The sequence below is a fragment of the Panthera pardus genome, unplaced genomic scaffold (genome assembly GCF_024362965.1).
Source record: "Panthera pardus isolate Hobbes unplaced genomic scaffold, ASM2436296v1 HiC_scaffold_16, whole genome shotgun sequence".
NCBI classification, from domain to species: Eukaryota; Metazoa; Chordata; class Mammalia; order Carnivora; family Felidae; genus Panthera; species Panthera pardus.
In genome coordinates this window covers 94,803,446-94,822,228 of record NW_026526721.1, presented here as the reverse complement: position 1 = coordinate 94,822,228, position 18,783 = coordinate 94,803,446, and the positions used below count along the sequence as shown (strand labels likewise).

Here is an 18,783-nt window from a genome sequence, read left to right as displayed (position 1 = left end):
ACCTCCAAACATGATCATGATAACATTCCCCAAGGTAGCAATAAACCAACTTGAGTGTTTTATTCTCATTGTTCAGGTCAAAAGTTCTGGTTATCGCCAATGAGTTAGTGGCAGTTTTTAAAAAACCCTCTCTTTGATGTTAAATGGTATGGTTGTAGGATAATTCATTTTCTAGAATTTTGGTATGCATTTTATAGTTTGAGTTAAACTTTTAGTATTTTTTTTTTTTTTTTTTAATTCTAGACCAATCAATGATTCTTAGCATTTGGAGAGATCATTTGTCTCTTAGAGAAGTGATAGAAGCTATGGAAACTCTGTAGAGGGAGGAGATGTAGATGTACACACGTACGCACAACTGAGCCTCTGGTTGTAGCAGTGTGGACTGTCTGAAGTCTATGGAAGGACCCAGATTAAGAACTTCTGTTTGAGACTTTCAAATTAATAATTTTTTGAAAAGTATGGGTTCAATGTAGACTGGAACTTCTGTAATAGTGTTTTGGGCTCAGGTATTTTTTTCTTTATTTCTTTTTAATTTTTTAAAAGTTTATTTATTTTGAGAGAGCAAGCATGTGCGAGAGAGTGCACGCACATGCGCGCATGCTCGAGCAGGGGATGGGCACAGAGAGAGGAGAGAGAATCCCAAGCAAGCTCTATGCTGTCAGCACAGAGCCTGATAGGGAGCTCGAATCCACGAACCACGAGATCATGACCTGAGCTGAAGTCAGACACTCAATGACCTGAGCCACCCAGGCACCCTTAAGATATTTTAAAGTGTACTTCAGTTTGTGTTTTGGTGTCATTTCTAAAAACATAGGGAGAAAAAAATCTTTTGACACGATTTTGGTGTTTTCATTTGCAGATGGGGATAGGACTTAAATAACCTCTTCTAGAAACTTACCACAATTCCGAAATTTGAATCAAATGAGTTATTTTTCTTTTTAGATTTTACTCTGCAGAAATCAGTCTAGCATTAAATTATCTTCATGAACGAGGGATAATTTATAGAGATTTGAAATTGGACAATGTATTGCTGGACTCAGAAGGACATATCAAACTGACTGACTATGGCATGTGTAAGGTGAGAGGCATTTCTAGTTAATCAGAAGGTCTCAGCAGCTCATAAAATTGTTTTGGTAAAATAACAATACTTAAAGATGGAGAAATGATTGCTACCCTGTTTGGGATGCTTTTTGGAATTTTAGCACAAAGAAAAATATACATGTTTTCTAATCATTTACAAAAGTCCGTATTTTCCGTGACTGTTATATGTGCTATAATAAGAGTTAATTTCTTTTTATTGTCTGTAACATTTTATTTTGAATGTTGTGAAAGTATGGGAGAAAATTTGGAAATAAAAATTGTCTGCAATCCCATGACTTTAGCATAACTACTTGCGCGTCACCTTCTAGTTTTCGCCATTTAATTGTGACTCGTGATAATGTATTCAAGATTTTCCCAGGAAATGTCTCATTTTTTGTGTTTAAAATTTAAATATCTGACATAAAGTACAGTAGAACAAAATAAGAATTTCAGTTACTCTCAGGACATGTCCTTTATTTCTCGGACCTATATTCTTTTTGTAACAGTTTTTTATTTAAGAGTCCAGTGTTTTTCCACAAAATGTGTAGGGTGCTACTCTCCTTGTTGTAGTAGCTGGGCCAGAATTATCTGCACACAGTAATATGGCAACAAGCATGTAAACGAATGGATCACACTCTCCCATTTACCTGAAGGAAGTGCCTCCAGAGCTTGGAGACTATTTAAACTATTTAAATGCTAACATTAAGTAAGACACTCTAACAGTATTGAAGATTTAATGCCATTATCTCTTGGTAATGACCTTAAAAGAAAATCTTTACCTCAGGTATTTTTGCTTTTAGGTACAAAACTCAGGCATTTTTATCTTTTCTTATATTAAATTTCTATTTCCTTAAAATTTTCTATTATACACATCTTTAGTTATAAACAAGTAAACATTTAGTAGGCAAACCCCTATATATCCATTTTTTATGAGATTTGTGATACGTTTTTTTTATCTTTGTCACTTTTTTACCAGGGGATTTTTTTCTTACTTCAAAAGAAAAATGTCCTATAATTTGTCAAAGGAAAATAAAGCTGAACAGCAACAACAAAAAACCCATTAAAAATGTTAACCTTGTTAGAAAGTGTACACATTAAAATAGTCTTTATTTTTGCATGCCAGATACTGTTTTGTTTTTTTTTTAATTATAATAGTCTGCTTACAAGAGTCTGAAGAAATGGCATTCTTCTATGTCATTGTGAGTGTATGCGTTGTTATAACTGTTTGTAAAGCAGTTTGGTGAGGATGTATCAGGAATCTTAAAGATATACAGGCACAGTCTTTGATTTAGAACTTCTGCCTCTGGGATATTCTTTTTTTACATTTACATCCAAGTTAGTTAGCATATAGTGCAATAATGATTTCAGCAGTAGAATCCAGTGATTCATCCCCTACGTATAATGTCCAGTGCTCATCCCAACAAGTGTCTTCCTTAATTCCCCTTGCCCATTCAGCCCACCCCTGACGCAGAACCCCCTCCAGCAACCCTCAGTTCTCTATATTTAAAAGTCTCTTATATTTTGTTCCCCTCCCTGTTTTTATATTATTTTTGCTTCTCTTCCCTTATGTTCATCTGTTTTGTACCTTAACTTCCACATATGAGTAAAGTCATACGATAATTGTCTTTCTCTTACTGACCAATTTCACTTAGCATAATACACTCAAGTTCCATCCATGTTGTTGCAAATGGCAAGATTTCACTGTTTTTGATTGCTGAGTAATACTCCATTGTGTATATATACCACATCTTCTTTATCCATTCATCTGGACATTTGGGCTCTTTCCATACTTTGACTATTGTCTATAGTGCTGCTATAAACATTGGGGTGCATGTGTCCCTTCGAAACAGCACACCTGTATCCTTTGGATAAATACCTAGTAGTGCAATTGCTGGGTCATAGGGTAGTTCTATTTTTAATTTTTTGAGGAACCTCCATATTGTTTTCCAAAGTAGCCACTTTCCCAGTGGCTGCACCAGTTTCCATTCCCATTAGCAGTGCAAAAGGGTTCCTCTTTCTCCATATCCTTGCCAGCATCTGTTGTTGTCTGAGTTGTTAATTTTAGCCATTCTGACAGGTATGAGGTGGTGTCTCATCATGGTTTTGATTTGTATTTCCCTGATGATGAGTGATGTTGAGCATCTTTTCATGTGTCTGTTAACCATCTGGATGTCTTTTGCCCATTTCTTCACTGGATTATTTGTCTTTTGGGTGTTGAGTTTGATAAATTCTTTATAGATTTTGGATACTAACCCTTTGATACATCATTTGCAAATATCTTTTCTGCCTCCGGGATATCCTGAGTAAATTTTTTGGCCTATGAGAAAAGGTTTATGACCAAAATTTTTTTCTTGTAGTTGGTGATAAATATTTTAAATATTTTAAATGATCTAAATGGCTGGTAAGGAGAATAATTAGGGGAAATTATAGAGTGACCACAAAACATAGCATTATAAAGTCATTTAGAAGATGTTTGCCAAAACTTCATAACAATATAAAATGTTTATAAATAACATTAAATAGAGTTTTAAAGTATGGCATTGTCTGTTTCTTTTTTTATTTTTATTTTTTTAAACTTTTTTTTTTTCAATGTTTCTTTATTTTTGAGAGATAGAGCACAAGCAGGGGCAGAGAGAGGGGGAGACACAGAATCCGAAGCAGGCTCCAGGCTCTGAGCTGTCAGCACAGAGCCCGATGTGGGGCTCGAACTCACGGACCGCGAGGTCATGACCTGAGCTGAAGTCGGACGCTTAACCGACTGGGCCACCCAGGCGCCCCTGGCATTGTCTGTTTCTATATGTGTTGTTGTATGTTCTATTATGTAGCATCATACATTCTGTTTACTTTTACATATTTTTGAGGTTATTATAATGGGCATGCATTACTTAATAAAACTCACAAAAATGAATTGCCTTTTACTTAATTGTAAATTTACTGTTAGTTAGCTTGTTTTTAAACTATCTTTTTATTGTTGATATCTTATTTAATTGCCTTGTGGCCAGAAAATGGTCTGAATGATATTAGTTCTTTGAAAATATATTGAGATTTCCTTTGTGACTTAGTATTTGGTCAGTATCCCATATGTACTTTAAAAAGGATATATAATCTCTTTTTTGCATGCAGGGAGTCTATGGCCTTCACACTCTCTCTTTTCTTTCCCCTTTTCTCCTCATGTACACATAGATTATACATATTTGTATGTATGTATGTATGTATATTATATGTAGGTATATACATATTATATGTATGTATACATATGTATATGTATAATATGTATATGTATGTATATACATATTATATGTATGCATACATATGTATAATATACATATGTATGTATATTATATATGTATATGTATATTTTATATATACATATATATATTTAGCTTTTGTCAAATCTTTTTCTGCTTACTAATTTTTTTGTCTGTATGATATGTCATTTTCTGATACAGATGTTTTGAAATCACCTGTCATGATTTGGGATTGTATTATCAGTTCAGCCTGCTATATCAATATACTGTAGACTAAGTGGCTTAAAAGACAGACATTTATTTCTCATAGTTCTGGAGACTGGGAAGTTCAAGATCAAAGTGCTAGTAGATCCAGTGTCTGGTGAAGGCACTCTTTATGGTTTGCAGATGCATGAAGGCACTCTTCATGGCTTGCAGATGGGTGAAGGCATTCTTCACGGTTTGCAGATGTGTCTTTTTGTTGTATTCTTACATGGCAGGGAGAGAAAGAGGGAGTTCTCTTCCTCTTATAAAGACACTAATCCCATCATCCCTAATAACTAATTACCTCCCAAAGTCTCCGGTCTCCCAGTGTTATCACATTAAGTCTTCAACATATGAATGGCAGGGGAGGGGGGGCATACAAATGTCCATTCCATAGCAGGGATTGTGAAATTCTTCTAATTTGTCTATTTTTACTTTGTGTTTTGAGGCTGTGTTGTTAGGTGCATACAAGTTTGTTATAAATTTTTGGTGATTGTTCCATTTCTCAGTGTGTAGTTTTTCTGTTATACACATTAGTGTCTTCTGCCTTAATTTTTTCCATCTAGTAGCTATTGAAATACAAAGCCAAAAAATTTGTGCCTTAGGAAAAACAACCAACAGTGCTTGTGTTAGCAGGTGGGATTTAAAGTGCTTTTCTTCATAAAATATGATTCCTTTTACTCATATAATTAAAATTTTTATATTAAATTTTTACCTGAATATAAATTATTTCAAGTATCAGGGCGCCTGGGTGGCTCAGTCGGTTAAGCGTCCGACTTCGGCTCAGGTCACAATCTCGCGAGTTCGAGCCCTGCGTCGGGCTCTGTGCTGACTGCTCAGAGCCTGGAGCCTGTTTCAGATTCTGTGTCTCCCTCTCTCTCTGACCCTCCCCTGTTCATGCTCTGTCTCTCTCTGTCTCAAAAATAAAGAAATGTTAAAAAAAAAAATTAAAAAAAAAAATAAAATAAATAAATAATTTCAAGTACAATTTTTTTTTTTAATTTTTTTAACGTTTATTTATTTTTGAGACAGAGAGAGACAGAGCATGAGAGAGGGAGACACAGATCCGAAACAGGCTCCAGGCTCTGAGCTGTCAGCACAGAGCCCGACACGGGGCTCGAACTCACAGACTGTGAGATCATGACCCGAGCCGAAGTTGGACGCTCAACTGACTGAGCCACCCAGGCGCCCCTCAAGTACAATTTTTATTTTAATTGAACTGTCCACCAACATCGAATGAGGACAGGCTTTCTTTAAGCTATTTAGGGGCAACTCATGATTTTAATAATAAAGACAACTGTACTAGTAATATTTTATTTAAGCTTAATATATTACCTGTAGATGCTGAGCTTATATAACAAATGAAATAAAAGAGATGAATTTAAAAGATAATTTTTGATCTGATTATTTCTTTTCTCTTTTTTCTTTCTTTTTTATTTTTTCTAAAAGGAAGGATTACGGCCAGGAGATACAACCAGCACTTTTTGCGGTACTCCCAATTACATTGCTCCTGAAATTTTAAGAGGAGAAGATTATGGTAATAAATAAATAGGTGTTATTTTAGCTAAGTGCTAGATGGGTGGTTAAATGTGGTACCCACTGCATTATAGTACTCTGTAGTATTTAAATACTAATCTTATTAATATAAACTTCCTTGATCCCCTTAAAACCTACATGAAAACCCTAAAATATGAAATAAGAGACAGTGGGACCTTAGCAGTATTTGGGGGTACAGATTTGAATATTTTATTAATGGCAACACTAAAAGTTCTAGGCACTAATCCAAGCAGTTTACATTATATTAACTAAATTAATCTTCTCAATAATCCTAGGAGGTAAGCATTGTTAATTCCCATTTTACAGAAAGTTTAGATAACTTGCCCGAGATCATACAGCTAGAAAGTGGCAGAGTAAGGATTTAAACTTTAGCCATGTGACTACAAAGTCATGAACCCCTGGAAGATTGTTCACATTTCCTGGGATATTTCCTCCAGGAATCTGAAAAATGAGGGAGAGATTGACTGCTTGTCAGGAACCAGAGAATATATTTATCTCAAAACATTGGACTTCTTGGGTTCTGGCCCTCTGATTTCAGCAGATGTGAAGGAGGATGGTACTTCTGACAGCGTTCAGAATCTGATTCCAAGGTTCTTCAAGGATCTTTAATCAACTAGCAGAAGATCAAGTTTCAGACCCACGAAAGTTATTCTCAAATACAATTTAATTATATCCTCAAAAAAAAAAAAAAAAAAGATACAGACTATGAGTCTGAAATTACAGGCATATTTGGGAGAAGGAACTTGGTGTTTCATTTCCAATATTTTTTCCCCAATATTTTATTTTTAAAGTTATCTTTTAGGTACCTCCCCTTGTTGATAAGTGAAATATTCCTATAATCTTCACTGCCAACCATGATAGTTATAATGCATTTAGAGTTTATTTTTCATTATGTTTAATTTTTAATTATACAATGAAATGAATCTCAAGTTACTGACTTTTAAGAATGCAGAATAATTTGTTGCTTCAAAAAATTCCTTTTTTGAAGGTTTCAGTGTCGACTGGTGGGCTCTTGGAGTACTAATGTTTGAGATGATGGCAGGCAGATCTCCATTTGATATTGTTGGAAGCTCGGATAACCCTGATCAAAACACAGAGGATTATCTTTTCCAAGGTAATTTGCGGTATTTTACAGATTCTCTGTGAATAACCTATTCTAGAGTATGAATGAGGATGGCTCAGATTTTTACCTTGAGTAAGAGGAGAATAATTGGACAATATACTTCTTAATATGTAGGTCTTCATTTTTTTTTTAATATTTACTTTTGAGAGAGAGAGAGAGAGAAGGAGAGTGAGAGAAGGAAGGGCAGAGAGAGGGGGAGACAGAGAATCCCAGGCAGGCTCTGCACTGTCAGCACAGAGCCCAACGTGGGGCTCACACTCACGAACTGCAAGATCATGACCTGAGCTGAAATCAGGAGTCAGATGCCCAACCAACGGAGCCACCCAGGCACCCCTTCATTTTTTTGAAAATATATCTTCCTACTTCTATTCCTTCAGTCCCATTTACCAACTACTTTCTCATACTCAGAATTATAACAAAAAGTTCCTTCAGATTGTATATCACAGAGATTAGAAGAAGGAATCCTGTGGCTAGAGAGGAATATCTTTCCACATGGACCCCGAGGCTGAGTGCATAAGTCCAAGAACAATATGGAGGAAAAAGTGGGGTACCAAGAATATAAGAAGATCAAAAGGTGAAGAAAAGAAGGCCCACAATTGGAAATACAAAGACTCAAACAGGAAAAAAAAAAAAAAAGACAAGGGATCACCCCCTGCTCCCAACACCCAGTCCAAAGATTTCCATGAAATTCTACATTTAATAATTAAGGCCATCACAGGAAATGAATAGCTGTTTCATGTAACAGAAAATCCAGATGGCCATGGAATATATGAAAAAGCATTCAGCTTCACTAGTAATTAGGGGTTTGCACATTAAAACATTAATGAGCTACTATTTCCTGCCCATGCATTTGCCAGAAATTTTAAAGTCCGATAATACCAGGGCTGGTGAGGATGTGGATGGAGTAAGTGGAACTCTCATAGACTGCTGGCAAGCAGTGAAAATTGATTTAACAGCTTTGGAGAACAGCTTGGCAATGTCTAATAAAATTGAGTATAGTAACATGTACCTCACATTTTGTAGCTATTAACTCATGTAAACCTCATAACAACCCCATGAAGTAGGTATTATTTTTATTCTAATTTTACAGATGAGGAAACTGAGGCACAGTAAGGTAGTCAAAGAATAAAATATGCATGTAAATGATAAGGACAGCATTCAGAGAAGAGGCTCTCTGAGAGGGAAGGAGAGGAGCGAGTCTGAGAAAGCACATGAGACGCTGAAGTAGTATATGTAATACCTTATTTTTTTCTTCGAGAACGCCCTTAAGTAGCTCATAATAAAAATGTAAAATTGAAGCTATGTAAAAGTGAAATATAATGCCACTATTTTATCTTTCTAGTTATTTTGGAAAAACAAATTCGCATACCACGCTCTCTGTCTGTAAAAGCTGCAAGTGTCCTGAAGAGTTTTCTCAACAAGGTATAAATTGAATGTAAAAATCTTCAGCAGTTTATCTCTGTATAGATGACACTAAGTAGAGGTTCAGGCAGTGTAATATTCCAAAACACTAGCGTATAATAATTTTTTTTCAGTTAGATCTGGAACTTATCTCTTTACCAAAGAGTATTAGATCCTGAGATGAATTGTCCTTTCCATTTTGACAGTGTAAGTCACTACCAGCTATATATTACATATGGGTTTTTAATGTAGATGATATATATACCATGTACTCAATTAGGGAAACATTACATCTTTGGGGATAGCCTCAATCGTACTTACAGCTTTGTTACTCAGTTTTCTTTGGATTATTATTCATAGATCTCTTTCCTTATTGAGCACTTGGGACAGTAGTGTTCTGTACAGATTATCATGTCAAAAGCCCTGTAATCAGATAAAATTCAGAAGAAATGAAATGCTATCATTGGTTCTTAAAAAATCTGAAGACCATTCAATTCTTCGTTGTGGTCGGTAGGTTAGAAGAGTTTTAGGATCTAAGATTATGATTCTGAATGGTTTTTACTCATAACACTTCTAACACCAAATGTGTAGGTTTTTTCCACACCAACAACCAATTCTCCACCTCTCTAGACATAAACTTGGTGTATTACAATTCAGTTTATTTCTGATACTAACTACCCAGAGTTACCATCAGATTCCAGGGGTTTAAGGGCTCAGTCCTATAAAACTATCTTCACCTCAAGTGCCAGTCATGAGTCATGAGTATTGAGTACCCACATTTTTGTCTGACTTGGCTACAGAGTTGAGCTTCCCACAATTCTCACACCTCAGGTTCAGTAATTCGCTAGAATGGCTCACAGAACTCAGGAAAATAGTTTACTTGCTATCACTGGTTGGTTATAAAAAAAAAAGATACAAATGAACAGCCAGATGAAAAGATACACAGGGTGGAGTCCAAAAGGATCCTGAGCACAGGAGTTTCTGTCCCTGTGGAGTTAGGGTACACACCCTCCGTGTCTCCCAGCATATGGACATATTCACCAACCCAGAAGCTCTCCAAACCCTGTGGTTCAGAGGGCTTTATGGAGGTTCCATTACATTGACACAATTGATTGAATCATTAGCCATTGGTAGTTGACCTCCACCCCTCTGAAAATGAGGCTTAAAGTTACAACTCTCTGATCACATGGATGGTTCCTCCGGCAACCAGATCCCATCCTGAGCTATCTACCAGCCCACCGAGAGTCACATTATTAGTATAAACTCAGGTGTAATTGAAAGGGACTTGTGAATAACAAAAGATAATTGGCTCACTCAGGAAATTACTCACTCAGGTTTTAGAAGCTGTGTCAGGAACCTGGGACAGAGACCAGATAAGCTTATTGTATTATGGTGATCTTGGCAATCATAAATATTTTCTTAAATAAATTGTAGGTTAGAAAAAGTAGGTTGATGTGCATTTATCATCTAAGGTAAATATAGATAATGATGAATTTTAACAAAACGAGAAATTGAAGCTTTTGAGTACTTTAGATGGAGAAAGATTTAAAATGGAAATCTAAGTGTTAGCACGCTGCAAAATGAAGGTGAGAGGTTTTAATGTTCAAAATAAAATGGCTTTTATTGGAAAGGAAAATGGTAACATGTTCTCATTCACAGTAATGAATAAGCCAAGACTGTTTGTAAGTTACAGCTCCTTAGTCCAGTGGGTCACATAATGGTTGTATCATGGTTATACACAGATTATATTGTTTTGTTGCTGTAATTGGACATAGAGCTTTACAAATGAGCTAAGAACACACTTGTGAAGTTTCGGGGTTTGTATATTTTGACCAGCACAATAACCTGTGCCAAAGAAATAGGTGGATGCTGCTGAAATGATTGTGCTGCTCTCTTTTCCCTCCCCTTTTCCTGTAGCAAGGAGTAGTGACCTATATCCACTATAATCACATGATAGCCGGAGACAGAGCCATGAGGAAATTGTACTCGTCACAAGCTTCAGATATTCATTTAAGTCTAGTGTTGTACTATGATGTAATTTCAGAGATAAAGGTATTATATAATAGACACAAAACCCAGGTCACAAAGAGGATGTATTTATTCTAAAGCATGATATCCATCCAGTTCTTGAAACATTTCTCTCCATCATAGGACCCAAAGGAACGATTGGGTTGTCATCCTCAAACAGGATTTGCTGATATTCAGGGACACCCATTCTTTCGAAATGTTGATTGGGATATGGTATGTAAATTGTCATTGTTTTCTATATTAGGTATCCTTATTATCTTGGGCCAAATTTTATTCTCTTAAAAGAATGTTAAAAAAACAAAACAAATATATCATAGCTTAAGTAACTTAAGCCACACTCTAAAGTGCTTTTTAAAAAGCTTTTAAAACAATAAAAGCTTAGAATATTAATTTAATGGAACAGGTTGTAATATTAGTAAGGCCTATATCAGTGTTCAGTTTTGTACATTATTTCCATCATCGTGAATACCGTTGAACCATGCCTAAGGACTCACTGTGATAGGATGTGGAAGCTTCTGAGGGAAGAGGAGAAATGTAGAGGTGGAATTTTTCTAAGAACGTAGGCTTGAGCTGTCATCTAATATGTCTTTCTAGATGGAGCAAAAGCAGGTGGTACCTCCCTTCAAACCAAATATTTCTGGGGAATTCGGTTTGGACAACTTTGATTCTCAGTTTACTAATGAACCTGTCCAGCTCACTCCAGATGACGAGTAAGTAACTCTATAGACTGAAATATTTCTGAAGTTATTTGGAAGTTTCATTTTTAGTGGCTACACAGTGCTTCATTACCAGATTATAACATAATTGAATTAGCCATTCAGTTATGGGATATTTGAATCTATTACACTATTATAAGTTATAACGACTGCCCTTTTCTACTTTGCCTTACGTGCCTTATCTCTAATTCCCACAACAACATGATAAATCTACTTACTGTCATCTTCCTCTTACAGATGAGGAAAGTGAGACCCAGACAGGGCAAGCAGAGTCACACAGCTGTCAGGTGGCAGTCAGGATGGAAACCCGTGCTCTTTCCACTGCAGTGCACTGTTTTGAAGATGACTGTCTTTGAGTTCCTGAGTATTACTTTAAGATAGATTCCCAGAGAGGGAATTAGATCAAAGAGTGAAAATTTAAGTTTATTTATTTTGAGAGTGCACAAACACGAGCAGGGGGATGGGGGGGGGGGGAGAGAGAATGAATATACCAAGCTGGCTCCACACTGTCAGTGCAGAGCCCAATGTGGGGCTCAAAACTCACAAACTGTGAGATCATGACCTGAGCTGAAATCGAGAGTCGGACACCCAGCTGACCGAGCCACCCAAGTGCCACTTAAGAGTATGAAATTTTGAAAGCTCTTGATATGTATTGCCACATTGCTTGTTAAAAAGATGACATTAACTTACCAAGTCTAGCCAGCGGTGATCTGACATATTTTTTATGTGTATGTTCATTTTTTAAAAGTATGGTTTAGAATAATTTGGGCATATTTGATTGTTTACCTCTCTTTACAGATTCATTCTGTCATCTCAAGGAGGCCCTTACTCCTTGGCCATATTTTCACTTCTGTCTTGTTAATTCTTACCACATTCCTCATGCAGCTGTTCAAACCGTCTCTACATTTTGGAAGCCTTCAGTCCTACCTCTGCCTTCACCACTTCTAACGGACTAACCTTGCCTTAGCTTGACTGCAAGGATTGAGACCTGCCTGGTGTGAGCTTGCTCTGTTTTCAGCTGTCACAGACCATCTTGCATCTCAGAATTGCTGTCTCTCCCACCTCCTTTTTCTTCTTCCCTATTCTTGGAAGGCTATCCCTCTTTTGCAAGGGGTGCTCCATTTTCCTAGATCTGTTTCCTTAGCTTCTGCCAGGATTTCATTTTGTCAGTTATGTCCACTACCCCACCTTCTTTCTCTTTTCCTGCTGCTCTTCTTCTATTTATAAACATGCTCAGATATCCTAATTTGCCCCCTGGATCTTAGCACATCTTTAAACCACCATATTTTCTTCCCTCATTTTCTTTTCAAGATAATTACTCAATGCTCATGGTAAAAGAAAAATAAATAAGCAGTATCTCCATCAAACTCCTTCAGAGTAGTCAACATTGATTGTCTTGTACTTTTCTTACTACCTGCACTTTAACTCTTTACAATTTAACCTGCTTTTTTGGCTTTTGATGGTTGAGTTGATTTGTCAATTTCTGATTTTTGTTTAATGTTTATTCATTTCTTGAGAGAGGGAGAGGCAGAGAGAGAGGGAGACACAGCATCCGAAGCAAGCTCCAGACTCCGAGCTGTCAGCACAGAGCCCGCCCGATACAGGGCTTGAACTTACGGACTGTGAGATCATGACCTGAGCTGAAGTCAGATACTTAACCGACTGAGCCATCCGGGCGTCCCTGTTGATTTCTGATTTTTAAAGCGTGTTTTGATCAGTCCTCATCTCCCCTGATGTCTGTGAAGCATTTGGTACTCATGGCCTTGCTTTGTTGGGCACTACCCATCCTGGTCTGCTTCATCTCTGTGACCACTTATCATCCTTTTTCCCCTGTCCCCTCAAGACTGAGATGTTCCACAGTCTGTTCGTAACAGCCGCCTTTTTGCTATATGCACTTTGTTCCTTGGAGATTTAGGCCAGCCCCACATCACTGATACCAGCTATTTAAATCACACCCAGCTAAATTGGCAAATGGTTTTTGAGCAAAAGGCCTTGTGCTAAGTACTGGGCATTAAAGACGATTAAGATGTAGGCCAGTCTCACAAAAAAGCTTACTGTCTACCAAAGGAGAGAGTAATGTACGAAAGTCATTATTCTGACAGTGTCATGTATTAAAAAGAACACTAAATTTAATCAAAAGATAGGAATTTGAATCCTGACCTCACCTCTTACCAACTGAGTAACCTGGGTTCAAATTTCATAACTTCTCTGAGCCTATTTCTTCTCTTACTGCCTACCTCAAAAGGCTGCTGTGAAGAGTAAATGAGCCATAGTTCCTAAAGCACCCCCCACCTGGTATCTCTCCTGAACTGCATTTCTATCTGCTTGTTTAAACATCTTCCCTGGTTTGTCAGACAAGCACCTCAGACATGCAAAATCTGAAATAAAGGTAATGACTTCTTGGGGCACCTGGCTGGTTCACTCAGGGGAGCATGCGACTCTTGATCTCAGGGTCGTGAGTTCGAGCCCCACATCGGGTGTAGAAATTACTTTTAAAAAAGGAAAGAAAAGAAAAGAAAAAGAAATGACTCTTTATGGTCTCTTTTTCTGTTGTTCCCAATCAGTTTCTTATTTTTATTTACTTTTTTGTGCTCATTATCCCATCATGTGTTCCTGCATTCAGATCCAAAATGTCCATGATTATTGATGCTTCCTTTTCCTTAACAAACGATAATGTGTTCAGCTGCCAACTCCTTGTCTGTTCTTTCTTTACTTCATCACTTGTGTCAGATCCTTCGTTTTTGTTCCCATTGTCGTCAGCCCCATTCACACCTCTTTCAAATCATGCGTAGAATATTACACCATCCTCCTGATCAGGCTCATCCTTTGCTTTGCAACCCATCCTGTACATCTCCTGCAGTAGCACCACCAGTTTTTTAACCCCCTTTGTCAGAAGCCTCCAGTAACCTCCTCCTTGTCTAGAAGATAAAACCTGTCATCTCAGGCAGCAGTCACTGCCTCCAGCCCTCTCTCACTGTGCTCCAACACAAATGCTGTGTTCTGACCAGCCTCCATCACTCCACATCCCCGGATAGTGTGCTGTTACCTTTGCTCATGCTGTTCCCTCTGTATGCCTCCTTCATTACATACTGGAATCTTCTCCATCTTGCTGAGCTACCTCAAATGCAACCAGGTCTTTGATGAATAAAGGTGAAACTCCTTACTCTAGTAAGCATTACTGGCTTCCTTTAACTGGCCATTACCTTCCTCCCAGATCATCTACCTTTGACATGCTTCTGTTCCTGTGCTTTCAACTCCAGTAAATTACTTGGCGCTTTCCCAGACCTAACATAGTCTTTCATAATTCTCTTCAGTAAGTGGTTGTGGAATGAATGCTGGCTTTCTCAATTTCTGCAACTAGAAGTCACCCTTCTCATTAGAACTGTGCTTAGATCAAGACTTAGCTGTCCCATATGAAACTTAGCAGGTACTGCTTTCCCTTGTAGCTTTTCTTTATATGGGATACCTTCCCTCCTCAAAGGAAGGGACTGTATCCTGGGTAACTTTGCTCTGCAGTATGGTGTGTGCATTTAAGTATTCAAATATTCATTGGTATTACTCTTACTGCATATTAAATTAGAAACCCAGTATAACAGAATGCCAACATCTCTATACCCTATGACCCATGACCTCCCTGTGGTGTCCTCTCCTTATTCTAGGTCTTTCTATGTACTTGTCCCTATTGCCTTTTCCTTTTGGCTAACTTCTTCTGGGCCTTCTTGTCACCATCTTCCTGTTGAGGTGACTACTAAATTGAATGCTAATTCAGACCTGGATGTTCGCCTCTAAGTATGAATGTTGTTCAGGTCCAAAGTTAAGATTAACCAGAGTTGTGACAATTTGTGACTTTTAATTTCTAGCCTTCAATTTTGGACTACCTTTTAGTTCTAAACCTGCTTACAGGATTGTTAGTCTTTTATTTTCAGTACTCTTGATTCTTCTAGAAGATGTTTTGGGATTAATCTAAACACTTGTAGATTTCTTCCCCCATAATTTATATAAATTAGCCTTATTTTTTGTTTTTTAATTTTTGTTTACCATTTAAATAAAAAGTTGAAGAAATCTAGATTATGAAAATTAATTTATTTTTCTTTCAACAGTGACATTGTGAGGAAGATTGATCAGTCTGAATTTGAAGGTTTTGAGTACATCAATCCTCTCTTGATGTCTGCAGAAGAATGTGTCTGATCCTCATTTTCCAACTGTGCATTTTGCTTGTGTTGCCATTTAATGCATGAATAAACTCGTTACCAGCCTGGATACAATGAACCATTTTATATTTCTTACCTACAAAAAAAGCATTCAGTATCTTCTATTGTTGGCTGTAAGAGTCAATTATTACATCTAACTATGAAAAAGAAAATGAAACTAGTTTCCAGACGGTCGTGTCAACATTCAGTTATACTGGTAATCCAGCAGCCTACTGATGAGTAATGAAGTTGTCCTTTTTGTTTAAAGGAAATACTTAACCACTGCGTTTAAGGCACATGATGGGATTGTGTCATAAACCTACTGTGATTTTTGTCACTCTTCATTTAGTCCTTAAAGTTTTAAATTTTGGAATAGAAGAGTAATTCAAAATACAACAACTTATATTACCTATTACTTTCTGAGTTCTTTGTGTTTAAAAATTCAGCTGTAAGTTTTATTGCCTTGGATAATTAAGTTATTGATTTTTAAGGCAACAGTTATTAAATTGGTAGTAAAGGATGTCACTTGCTTAGAATTAGGGAATACAGGTTCTCCTTGAGGAAAAAAAACCAGGCACATTTTATTAAGTATTAGATTCTAAATCATTAGCTATTTTTGAAAAACTGATGAGTGATTTCTTAGGATAGGGGTGTAAGCTTCTGAGCTTATCCCTTTAGCCAGAACTTTAACTGGAATGTTAGTAACTGTCATTCAAAGAACCAGGATGCATTTGAATGGAGCATTTCTCAGTATATAGAAAGGGAGAAAAATAGAAATTAAAAATGTTTTAAATTAAAAAAAAAAACAAGAAAAACACCAGAAAAGTGCAATGGTAATCCCACAGTGACTTTTTATGGTTTTAGATAACAAGGAAGCACTCCTTATCAAACTTGTAAAAGCATTCCATTATCCAGTAGAGACAGAACATATGCAATTTTTTCCTTATAACTTAATATACATAAAAAGTATTTTATCTTCCAAATAGTGTCTTAACCTTACTCATTTATTCACCAAAACCACATTATCCATACTTTTGGACCCTGTTTATAGTATGGAGTCTTCAGTGAAATTAAAAAAGGTCAACATGAATAAATATTCAGAACACAGACATACATATTCCACAAGTTCCAGCTCCTTAAATGAGTTTTTGTTAAGTGGGTAACACATATAATCAGAGTGGAATACATTTCAGGGGCAGAGTTCTTCAGATTATTTTTTATTAATACTAGTGTTTAGTGATTTATTATTTAAAGGGATGCCTGTGATAGCATCCGTTTATTTTGAATATTTTTTTAATGTTTATTTTTGAGAGAGAGCTTGTGAGTGGGGTAGGGGCAGGGGGGTTACAGAGGATCTGAAATGGGCACTGTGCTGACAGCAGGCGAGCCTGCTATGGGGCTCGATCGAACTCACCCAACTGTGAGATCACAACCTGAGCTTAAGTTGAATGCTCAATCAACTGAGCCACCCAGGTGCCGTGCCCCTAAATATTTTTTTAATGAAAAGGGATGTAAAAAGTAACAATAATCATCTAAATTACTCACAATTGTCCAATCTTAGTAAAATTTAATTTGGGGGGAAGCTATCTAGTCTTAAATTTATAATGATTTAAAATTTATAGGCATCTAATAATTTTTTTTTTTGGATGCTACCTTTTATTTGAAATGTAATTTTTCTGAAGTTTCCGACCATGTACTCATTTTTCTTCAAATGACCAAATCTGAAAGCAATGAAAACCTCAAAGGAAAAAGTTTATATACATTCCCATGTTTATGTAAGAAGTATGTATGTTTTTCTTAATACCTAAAACTTGTTTTAAAAAAGCAGTATTCACTTCAAATCATAAACTTATAGAAAATTCTGACATATCAGGAATATGTTTATGACCTTGCTTTTAAATGGTACTGTCTCCCCTAGGGCATTAGTTCCCAAATTTTAGAATGGGGAACGATCACCTGGGACATTTGTTTAAAATGCATATTGCTGGGCCCACCTTAGAATTCTGTTGGGTCTTTGGGCCTTATTTTAAGAAACACTTTCTTTGAGTTATTCTTTTATTTTGGCTGTAGTTATATATTAGAATATTCATGATAAGTTTTGAGAAAGGGGTAGGCAATGAATTACTATCTTATCTACAATTTTAAATAAACTTTGAATGACTTCTTCAAGTTAGATATCTCTTCCCCCAAAAAATCCTATCCATTTTCTATCAATAATGTTACAAATGATGAACATTTTTCTGCGATGAGGTTTTAACCATTATTCAGGGTGGTCTTTTGTGTTTAAAAAAATTTTTTTTAACTAATAACATTTACTGTGTATATTTTATACAGAATTGCATTACAAATATGTTTTTAACTGTGTTCTGTTTTTTGTAGTTTTTAAGTGCCATGCCAGTTGTTTTTATATTATATAGAAGTTCTCTCAAAATACTCAGCGGGAATAAGGCAGTTGACAGAATGTTTGGAATTTTGGTGTTCTAAGAAAAAATTTATATTGCATAAGCATGTATGTGGTCAGCTCATTTTATGTGAATGCAGCCTGAATTAGATATCAGGTATTATACTTGTTTAGTACCTGTACATTTACTTTTTAAATTCTGTTTTGATTTATGTCCTACAGAATACTGCCTTGATCATCATAATATCTGTACTTGTGTACCGTTTTTTTTTTTTACTTTAAAATCTTTAAATAAAATGTTTAATATTCATCAAGATTGGAACATGTTTAATATGTAGCATATCAAATTTGTGTAAGAACAGGGTGTATCAAAATTTTTTCAGGAAGAAAAGTGAAAATTTTAGAGTGTGGAATTTTCCTTTACTTACAGCAGCATTTTGGTAGTACTAATGCCCTATTGCAGACATTCATCCATAAAATATTGTTCAGTGTGTTTTCAAACTTGCCCTTCTATGCATCCCTTCTATTAGAAAACAAATTAGTAAGAAATCAGCTGAACATAGTTTTAACCAGTTTTAAAACTGAAGCAAATTTAAACAGATTCAGAACAGATTATTCCCAAATTATTTTGTAACGTGATCTAAAGTTCCAGACCTTCTTGTTTCTCCGTTGTAGCTGGTGTCCATATATAACAAGCGTGAGTCTGGCACTCCACACTTACAAACCTCTTTACCTTAACTTAATGTCTTCTTACCTTCACGAGGAGAATGAAATCTTAAGTGCCTTTACTTTTTTC

The 18,783-nt window shown here is 36.2% G+C and overlaps 1 protein-coding gene across 1 annotated transcript in view; it reads left to right on the top strand.

The window, feature by feature from the left end:
* PRKCI (protein kinase C iota) overlaps nt 1-18,301 on the top strand; it is a 72,143-nt gene extending 53,842 nt beyond the window's left edge. Inside the window, exons 12-18 of the mRNA XM_019440549.2 lie at nt 943-1,078; nt 6,021-6,108; nt 7,117-7,242; nt 8,594-8,673; nt 10,804-10,893; nt 11,275-11,390; nt 15,497-18,301. Coding sequence (XP_019296094.1) covers nt 943-1,078; nt 6,021-6,108; nt 7,117-7,242; nt 8,594-8,673; nt 10,804-10,893; nt 11,275-11,390; nt 15,497-15,584 — 724 coding nt within the window. The 3' untranslated portion in view covers nt 15,585-18,301. The remainder of the gene's footprint in view (nt 1-942; nt 1,079-6,020; nt 6,109-7,116; nt 7,243-8,593; nt 8,674-10,803; nt 10,894-11,274; nt 11,391-15,496) is intronic.
* The last annotated feature ends 482 nt before the right edge of the window (nt 18,302-18,783 follow it).